General features: G+C 42.8%; 1 protein-coding gene across 1 annotated transcript in view; it reads right to left on the reverse strand.

Annotated features, from left to right (window-relative positions):
- Nucleotides 1–8,540, reverse strand: part of myo10 (myosin X) — a 117,814-nt gene extending 109,274 nt beyond the window's left edge. The window contains exon 1 of the mRNA XM_011486183.3: nucleotides 8,131–8,540. Within this exon, the coding sequence (XP_011484485.1) occupies nucleotides 8,131–8,151 (21 nt within the window). The 5' untranslated portion in view covers nucleotides 8,152–8,540. The remainder of the gene's footprint in view (nucleotides 1–8,130) is intronic.
- Nucleotides 8,541–10,657: the final 2,117 nt, after the last annotated feature.

Genomic DNA, 10,657 nt, shown 5'->3' on the forward strand with positions numbered 1-10,657 from the left:
ACATCCATCTTTGCAAAAGTTCAAATGTTGTTTTTTTAAGTGAGCGAAACGTGGACACGCAGCAGAGGCCAGCTCTAGGTTGAGGTCATGAAGTGGGCAACACCCACAAGGCGGTAACTCAGAAATCTTCCGGGTAGCAAAATAACTCATATTTCATTTTAAAAATTCTTCTTACGTGTTCCACAGGTAATATATCATCACATATATGAATATAGTTTACTTTGAAAGGCTTAAGAATAGCATGACATAGGCCCTTTAAAGACAGAGGCAGTTTTAAGAATCCGTTTAATTCTGGTTGTGTTTACTGACCTGAAACCGATTTTTTGTGGTACTCGGCGCTCAAAAATCTATCAAAGTGTTTTAGTACAACTTTAGTGAACTACGAAGTCGCACCACTTGATGAATTGTTGGGAGCATTACAGCTACCATAGAAGCATTGTGGAGTCAGGTTCTGTGCTTCAATATAATGAATTCCAAAAAAGTCTTGTATCGTTTTGTCGTTTATGTGTTAAAAGTGAACAATGTTGGGAGTTCATCTACATAACGTTTGACATATCTGTAAGGTGGCACTCTTTGCAAAGGCAGATTAAGGAGGTAAATATGAACCCAGTTCAACAGAAAAACTTCCCAACAATCCATCTGACCAACTGCCTGCCTCTTGGCCCCAGTGGGCATTCTGAGTAGTGTAGTCAAAGCATATTATATGACTGTTTTGTTTCAGATAATGTGCTTGTGTGTTTGAAAAAAGACAGATCATTTCCCATTTGGTTATATTGGTCCAACATACAGTGTTCTGATTGGCTTTTGACCTTGTCAATCAGTTACCTCCGTGCTGTGTCTCCTGTGCAGAGTGCGTTCAGTTTGCCAGAGTTGATTGCGAGCAGTTATTAGTTGTTTCATTTTCTGCAAAGGTTTGAACTTTGAGAGTTTGAAAAAGTGAGAAAAGTGTGAAAATGTCAAGTCTGTCTGAGAAAAGTGTAGAAAGTGTTTATTAAGGGATTTTAAACCACCTATAAAACCTACTTTGCAGATTTCACATATCGCGGTTATTTTTTAGAACATCGCGATAAATAAGTGACCAGTGTGTACAGTCCTTTTCCTCTGGAAAAAGTAAATAAATTAATATTTAAATTACTTTCTCATCCAACAAATCAACCCAACTTTAAAGGCTCAAGCAGTTAGGAGTCCCTGCTTCCCTTTTCTCTGTATGTTTCTGTTGGGTCTAACTGGGGAGTTTTAAAGACCTTCTCCACTTGTTAGTTGTGAATAAAGTTCACATGTGGCACTTACGTTTAGGAGGTTGTAAACATTGAAGTTTATAAGAAGGTTTTTAGTTCTTGGTAAAAATGGGTCGTATCGTTAACAAACAAACTGGAATGCCAGGAGAAAATTCCTGTAATGACAGGAATCTGTGACCATGACATGTAAAGAAAACCACAGATAGTGGTGTTTTTCCAGCATTCCCCCGACTCCTAATGGTGACTTGTTGAAGGAAACTCTAGAGAACAGAAAACATTGCCTTGGACGTGTAACACGGCGGTTCTTAAATGACATCAAGGCCCGGGGGCCGTCTGTGGCAAACAAACGACAAATCTGCAGGCTGTCTGAACTCCCCCCAGCTCCACGGGTGTCGAGTTTCAGCATTTCAACAAGTCCAGGAGAAAACTGAGGGAGGAAATGAAAGCATGAGCCTCCTCTGCTTATGATCATCATAAAACTGTTGCTAGGTTAAATAGAGTGGGACTTTGTGTTATGGGCGTCTAAAGTCTATGATTGGGCAATTACTTTTTATGGCTTTTAAATGACAAATGCAGACATTGAAGGCAGAATATAGACCTGAAATTGTTAACATTTGAGCACAGGAAGTCCAACCTTCATGAAAACTAAAACTTTAATGGAGAAGAATTTAAACCTCCAAAAAAAATGTGTAGAACATTTTTCCCCATCCAAACTCATGTAATTACTCAAGAGTATTGTATTTTCCGTACTATGGGGCACACCAGATTATAAGGCACACCGTCAATGAAGGGTATAATTTCAAAATTATGTCATATATTAGCCGCACAGAATTATAAGGCCCATTAAGCGAGACAAAATAGTCCGAAAAAGGTCAGTCAGTAGATCAAAATTTATTAAAGGGCCAATATCCTTTTTTCTGTAAGCCTTTTAGAATAAACTATACAAATTTTGAATGAAATACATGTTATTTTCGGGGTTAATTTTCCAATCCTGATGTAAGACGACACTATCTCTGAGCCACCGCCATGTGGGTGACGCCCATTTCATGACGTCAGCCTAGAGCCGACCTCGGCTGCCTTTCTCCCACCAAAACAAAAAACATCCAAATTTTGCAAAGATGGATGTGCAAATTGTGCATTTAAAAGGAAAGCGTTAGCCGCTAGCTTTGTGGAGAAAGTGTGTTTGAGTGTGTGAGTTAGCCTGTGGGCGGTGCTGGCAGCGCAGACACTTCCTCGAAGGGGCAGTTCTTCACTTGTCTTCATCACAATTCAAGAACATGCTTGTTTTTCTGGATTTGGAGGGGCTGGTGCTCAGAGATCAGGTTTTTAGAGGAATATTCAGAAATGCCTGAATGGATCAAAACACCGATTTGGGGTTGTTTATAAAGAGGAATGAACATTATAATACACCTAAAAGCTCAAAAAGTTAATTTTGAATGATATATAGGCCTTTCAACCGTGTTCATAGTAACTGTAAAACTTTATGTAACATGCTACCCGTTAGAAGTGTTAGATGCATTAGCATATTTGCAATACTTATCACTCCTGACCTTGTTTGCAACACGTAAAATAACAGACTGATACCACTGAACAAATGTTACTGTGACTTCTTGTTAGTAACACGTAAAGGCCTGTTCACACCGGGACGAATTTCGCCGGCGATTTTCGCCGACGTTTAACGCCTCGTGACTAAACAAAGGGCACCAATGTGAGTGTGCACACAGAGGCGAAAAAACGCCAAGCGCCCAAAAAAAAAAACGCCTCGGGTTCGTTTTTTTTTTTTCGACGCGTCGCGTCAAAATCTATTCGACCAATGAGAATGGCGCTTTTGCACACGTGTCTGGAGCTTTTGAAGTTACAGTAAAACACAACTTGGGGGCGCTCAAACACAAAACTGCCTTGCTGAGCACACATACCAGCGAAGAAGTTAGAGGCCATGTAGCGTCTACACTGCCGCGAAGAAATAATGACGGACATTCTTAAATATCCCCTTACCAAGTACCAGTTGGAGCTACTGATGCTTGAAATATTCATGTTTTCTTTGTATGATTCTGACAAGCGCGTAAATACTTGCTCTCTTCTTCTGAGTGAAAAGCGACTTTAAGAAGCGTAAAGTTGCGCAGCGCCACCTTGTGTACAGGAGTATTTCTGTTTACATTAAGCGCCATCTAATGTCAGGGAAGGTAATTGCATGTTCGCTCGGCTCATCGTCAGCGAAAATCGCCTGGGTGTGAACACAAAAGACGTGGCGAAAAACGCTGGCGAATAACGCCTGGCGAATATTCGTCCCGGTGTGTACGGGCCTTAAAACTAAACAGTCCTCCGCCGCTACAAGTGAGGTGCCTTAGCGTATTCACAATAATCCCCAACCAAGTATTTCTACGGAGAGCCGTGTACTTCTGAAAATTGCTTTACACCAGTAAGAACAAGTAGATTTAATCTACAGACTCCGGATTACAGAAGCGCACTGTTGTTTTTTGGAAAGAAAATTCAGGCTTTTAAGTGTGGAAAATATGGCAACTGACTGACTTCCTGTTTAAGACTGGTTTGAAATTAAATCAAGAAGCTGGAGCGAGAAAATCTGGCACAAACATTGGCCAAAATTAGGGATTTATCAGATTAACAAGGAATTTATTCAAAATTTCCCAGATCTTTGATTGTTTCTGTTTTTAGTGAGTAAAATAGGAAATAGTCTGCACTTGCTCAAAATTTGGAAAGCCATTTTTAAGTTTCAATACAAACATGTAAATGTCAATTTGATTCCAGATTTAATGAAGCGCTACCAACATAAACTCTGGAAGTAGAGAAAACATTTACATGGCATGATCCGGCATAATAACCTGACTTTAAATACCCCTCGGGGCAGGTGAGCTTCCCGAAGCCCGACTTATCTCTGACCTGCTTCGTTTACTGCAAAGACTCGACAGAAGCAGAACTGCTCTCCGATTGGTGGGCAGGTGAAGCTCGCTGCGCTCCACACCCTCCAATTCAAATAAAAACAAACCCTCCAACCGTCACAGACAGAGATCGCAGTGTCAACACAAACACGCTCTGCAGGTCCTCCTGTCTCCCACAACAAGGCTTTTCACGGGACACTGAACAAGACAAACGTTGAGCTGCGGGTCTCCCAAGCACATTTTGGGTCAAGTTGGACCCGTAGTGACCAAACGGTATAAGAGGTGAAGCATTCCCTGGACGGGAAAGGCCGGCTCGTGCTTCACCAGAATGACTGAGTGGTGAAAAGCAGCAGTCTGAGTTTATTTAGAGGAGCGGTTTTGGCTGCAGCCCTATAATTAGAGAGCAGGAAGCTCCTGTTGAAGGCAGCATCTCCACTCTTCATCAAAACCCTTAAGAGACTTAGCAGTGCTGCCAGGTCCAGCTTTGACCTGATGAACATCATACCCAAAGTGTTTCGGCTTCTTTGAAGACCACGCCCCCTACAACACGGAGGGCGGCTTCGCACATTCTTATTGCTGTTGTCAGCAGAGTGGAAGAGTCAAAGGTACACAAGGGAAATGGAAGAGCGGGTAGATTCTGCTGTCTGATGAACACATTTGAAAAATGGCGGTAAAAGAAGGACTCAAGCGCTGAAGTCGGTTTTCATTTTTAAGGAGTGTTCGTGAGATTTCAAAAAAAAGCAACAACCGGAAATGTTGTCATGCGGAAAAACAAGGAGGAATGAGTTTGATAACATCTAGCATGAACACACCAACCCGACTTTCCAGTCCGGACTTTGACTCTTCTCTGCTGTCTGCAGATATTACACCTTGGTGGAGGAAAGTGAAAGACACCGTGTCTGTGTCGTATTGTTCCTAGCAGTAGGTGTTGCTGTTTACTTGTGAAGGCCTCTTTGGCTTTGGTCAGCTGCAGATCTATTTTGGCAGTAGTAAGCAGTGGTTGCCCAGCATTTAGGGACAAAGCTCTCCAGCTGGAGGGTTGTTGGTTCAAGCCATGGAACCAGCAGAAGCTCGGGAGTGTTTGGCCCAACTGCAATGCCTTTGAGCAAGCCTTATGACCCAAAACTCCTATGAATCGCTCAGGCTGGTCTATAGTTGTACTGGGCAGCTGAAAGACCATGTCATACCCTCCCAAAACTATGATGTCATGACACCCATAAATGTTAGGGGTTCAAGGTAGACAGAGTTGTGATCAACAAATGCCATGAAATTTCAGACGATGTTCGGTTAGTGCTGTGAGACAAAGTCGTATCCTGGCAGAAGAACAGGATGTGATTATTAGACAGTCGTAGTCTGTTAGAGGAACCAACTGTGTGTAAAAAAGTTTCAGCAAATGTAATGTCTTCTTCTTGCTTCCTTTAGTGGTCACTACAGTGAATCTGCCTCCATCTAACCCTATTTTCTGCATCGTCCTTGCTAGCACCAATCATCCTCACATTCCCCTTCCTTACATCCGTAAACGTCCTCTGTCTTGTTATCTTCAACCTCAGGATCCTTTTACCAACATGATCACTGTTCCTCCTCTCAACATGTCAACATGTCCAAACCATCTAAATCTGGTTTCCCGGCATTTGTCTACAAAACATCTAACATGTGGTGTTCCTCAGAAATATGATTGTTCTTACTTTATAAATATTTATAAAAGACTATATCTGTCTACAACTCTGTTTAGATTTTTTTTTTACAAAGTATCATCCTCTTTATTAAGAAACCGGAACTGGTACAACTAATTAGTTCCGACTATTGACAGTATGCGAGAACTGGACTGAGTGAGTGTGACGTCCCCCATAGAAAAGAACTTGCTTCTGCTTTCAACCGTTAAAAATAACGGTTTCAATCAGTCATCATTGTTTTGCCACACAGACTTTGCCATGTTGGAACCATAAGTCAGAGTCTCCAATCAGGAGTGAGCTTGTCTGAAGGCCACACTCCAACCACTTGAAACCGGACTCTGGAGGATCTGTCAATCAAACGCTTTAAACGTTTGCTGTGAGACCACGTACTTTTATTGAGGCACCTGGTCTGTATTTAACTTCAATACTTTGCACTACAGAAAAAAAATCATGAATAAACTGATTGAGAATGGTTGTTCTTCTAACCAATAGATTGACTGATTAATAATAGCTGTTTATTTCTCTATGGATGGGATTCTGGCAGGACGGTACTTCCCATTTTGAATGCGAGAGTCCAGTTCTCACTCAATGGTTGTAACTCTACTGTTTTAGTTGAATCCATATTGTTTTGGTTGTGCTTCTTTGCTAAAGTGCCATCAGATGGCAGACTATGTTTCACCTGAAAACACTTTGCTTTAAGCTGGGGTGTAGAAATGTATCCAACGCAAACGTCATGGTTTAAAGCCTGCATTGTACTTGTGTTATCTGACACCTCCCACTTTTTACATCAAGTTTCTTTAGTCGGGTTGTCTTTTTCTAATAGGAAAATGCTCTTGACCAGCTTGCCGCTGGCAGATATCCATAATATTCCAGCACGGTCATGACACACATACACCGACAGCGCTGCCAGCAGAACTGGCCTAGAAGAAAGCATGGAGAGAAGTGGTTGGACGATATCATGATATCCTTCACGTCTTTTTTCTTTCCTATCTGCAGAGAAAACAATAACCGCCAGAGACGCCTTGGGACACGGGAAGTCCTACTAGTGCAAGTTGCATCAGGCCCTAATGAGCCAAACCAAAACCCCAGGAGAGACCGTGAAGATGTTTGCTCTGTTTGCACCCACAGCACAGCAGCAGCATCCTCATCAAGATTAGACGTTAATATTTAGACTCTTGCATAAGCAAAGGGCCCCTCTACTCAACAACAGCTACTCCCGAATGCATCCCATCTAGTGCGGATCGTAGAGTCAGAGCTGGAATGACGGAGAAGACCACGGCTTCTGATGGAGCTTCCCAGACCAGAGCTCTCCTAACTCCAACTATCAACACTCCAGCTTCCTCTCTGCTCAGACTGACGCAGCTTTACTTCCTCGTCAAGCGTTTTCTTCCTTGAAGACTGGCCTCTTTGTTCCAGCTGTGATTAGCCGACTGATACGAAGGCCAACATTTGAGTTGATTGCCCGCCTGCTTCCTCCTTCGCTCTGGGGAGCGGTAGCTATCTCCAGCTCCCGAGGAGAGACTGACTTCAAGAAGTGCTGAAAGCTCATCATGGGTCGGGCACGTGGAGGGGAAAACTCTGCAGCTCCTGTGAGCTGGCGTGATGCCGAGTGACCTTCGGCTCCTCCGAAGCACTGCAGGCTTTTGAAAAAATAAAAAATAAACAACAAAGCAGGAGAACCAATAAGGTGAAGAAACTGGATTTAAACCGCTGCGCCAAACCAACCTGAGCCTGAGACGTCAGCGGGGGGCAGTGACAGGAGCCCCAATGAGTCAGCTGTGATCACCTGAGTGAAGTCTACAAGTCTTCTGGCAGCAGTAACCTCTCAATAAAGTTTATTGGAACAATAAAGGCACAGTTTCAACAGAATCACCAGCCTACCTGTTGATTTGTACAGTGTGTGTTTTGTTTCTGCACCAAAAGACTTTAAATCAAAAGCTTTTTATTGTCAAGTTTAAACAGCAAAGATTGAGCTGTAAAATGAGCAGAACTAACCCCCACTCCTCCCCCAGCCCCAATCCAGACTGTCCTCAGAGATAACATCCATGTTGCCAAAAAGCTCTAATAATAGCTTTACATGTTTTTTTTCTGGAAGGAAACTAGAAAAAGAGGTACGGAAATACCACAGCTCCACTGGGACCCCCCCTACACCCCCACCAGGAAAAGTTCCTGTGATGTTTCATGTTGCAGAGTTGCACCTCAGACCTCCTCTGAGACCTCTATGACTGCTTTACTATTCAGAAGCGACAGCATTGCTCCCTAGTGCGCACGCGTCACACCTATAGGTGTGATTATACCCGTGGGATGCAACATGCTTCTTACCTCCGTGAAGAAGTTATCCATCGCCCCGGCTGAGTTTAATCCAGGAGGACTGCTGCGTGGACGGCGCGCGCCCGTGCAGGCATAAGTTGTCGGTTCGATTCCAAGTCAACAAGAGGGGATCTTCAGCGCATCCTCTTCCTCCTGACAACCGCTGCAGACGCGCACACGACTGAAGTTACTCTGTCTTTGTCTCCTGAGTCACTCATCCAGCAGGAAGGACCCTGGGAGCCCCTTTAACGCATGCGGGCTCCTCCTGCGGTTGGACCTCCTCCTCCTCCTCCTCCGGGCCTGCCTCCGAACCTCCGTGTCTCTGGACCCGCGGGCCGAACCTTCGCAGGCGAGCGAGCACACCACAGAGTCGCCGGTGAAACTTTGGAAACCCGCACGACTCAGTCAGTCAAACGGGACAATGCTGCCCAAGCTCCGCCCCCTGCCCCCGTTCCTCCTCCTCCTCCTCCTCCTCCTCTGATGCCGTCTCACTTACTCCTCCTGCTGTCACCATGTGGAGGTCTGAAGCTCCCGAACATGACAGAAATACATCAATTCCACTCAGATTCTTCATTAAAATAAACCTGCTATAACGGTCAAGGAATAGATAAAACAGACGCACATGCGCACTCCAATGCAAATGCTGTTTCTGATGTTTTTAACATGTTCTTCCGGCATTTTTCTCATAACCATGGGAAAGGAAATTAAGCTTAAAATTCAATTTCTCAGTTTGTAAATTTACGACTTTAAATCTCGCAATATTTGTGTGGCCATAAAACTCTGTCGTACTAAGGACTGTAATAGAAGATGCTAAATACTTGTTTATACTGATAAAATACATAAAAAATAAAGAGTCATAAAAGCTTAATATATAGTTTCTAATTAAAAAAGGACACAGGTAGAAAAAAACAAGGCAAAAACCTTGCTCTCTTGCTTTGTGTTGGTTTGTATACACATGTGCATGAACGGTGGTTGTGTTGAGTACATGTTGACATGATTGTACATGAAGATTTTTGGAGCCAACAGGTACGTTTGTAACATTTGAGTATATGTGCGTGGACACACGTCTTGTTGATTAACGATTGTACCCCCCCACCACCACCACATCTCTAATCCTCCTCCAGATTTCCTTAAATCCCCTTTTCCCCCTTTCTTCTGTGCCCTTACCCCCTGTCTCCAACATCGCTTCTTTCCTCTGCTTCTTCTTTTCAGTCCGGTCCGAAAAAAAAAAAAGGAGACAAATGTAATCAATATAAATAGACTTTAGCCTAAATTACAAAAGGAGTTTATACAAATAAACACCTAGTGTGTTAGAAAATCCAGAACCCCCTGTTGTAACTCTAAAATATGTCCAACACAAGAGGCCTTTAGCTCCTCTCTGTGTGCTCAGCTGTTGGACAGGACAAGTTAAAAAAAATAATAATATTTTTTTCTACTTGTAAATCTAATATACATTAAATACCTTTAAAATCTACAACATCTAAAGTTGTATCCTAACTCAAAAAAGTACATTCAATCTCCACAACTTTGACTTTGTGCTTAAAGGTTTTTCGAAAGGTGGCACAAACAGCTAATGTGTTTGTTAATTGAAAAATAAAAATAAAAAAAGCTGAAAATCGGTAAATATATCACTGAGTGTATCAAAAAAGTTAAACATGATATTAAGATCAGGAGCAAAAGATGGTTTTGTGTTGGAAAAAGTGTATTTCATTTTTAAATGTTAAATCATGCACTCTGTGACTATTGTAAGACAACTAAAGCAGCAAAGTTATGTCAAACTATAAGCCAAGATGTTTATTAAAAATGTTTTTTTCGTTTATTATCTATTATTTAGTTATATGGTTAAACATTAACATGCTAGTTTTAGACTACTTACTTGCACTAACTTCTTTGTAGCTAGTTATTTGTGTGTGTTTGTGTGTGTATCCATGTGTGTGTGACTTCATTCATTGCCGTGCAATTAGACGTTTGACCCCTGATGCTTTGGACCCTGACCTCCCCTTGCAGTCTTCAGCACTCAGTGCTCGACCTGAAGGAGATCAGCAGAGCAGCCAGCTGCCCTCTGACCTTCACCCTCAGTGTGTATTTGAGAGGAAATGATAGGTTTCAAAGCTTTTGTCTCTGTGGCATTTGCAGGTGATGCACTTTTTAAGAGGGAGGTCTCCTTTCCACTGACATGCACTTTTTGTCTGGTTCTGAGCATGTGCGAAGTTTCACCAATGTCAGTGTTTGTCTCAGGTGTGCAACCCCTGTGTGTATCATTCCCCCGTCAGCCATGCTTCATCTGTATTTAAGATTAAATAATTGGGGCCAAACTGCATTTAGCCTCAATCTATGAGCTCCACCTCTTCTTTAAAACTCACATTAGCTGGATTGCTGCTCCGCCCCTGGCCTTTTGTGTCAAAAACTGAGGTGCTGACATGTTGGTGCTGAGCCGGGAAAGCTACCATTAGCGTGAGGCTCCCATCTGCACGCCTCATCCTGAGCTTTACCCGGCGTGCTGAGTTTCCATCTAAGTTCATGTTTGTCTCCATTCATG

Source organism: Oryzias latipes, chromosome 17 (assembly GCF_053564925.1).
Source record: "Oryzias latipes strain Hd-rR chromosome 17, Olatipes_Hd-rR_3.1".
In the NCBI taxonomy this organism is placed as follows: domain Eukaryota; kingdom Metazoa; phylum Chordata; class Actinopteri; order Beloniformes; family Adrianichthyidae; genus Oryzias; species Oryzias latipes.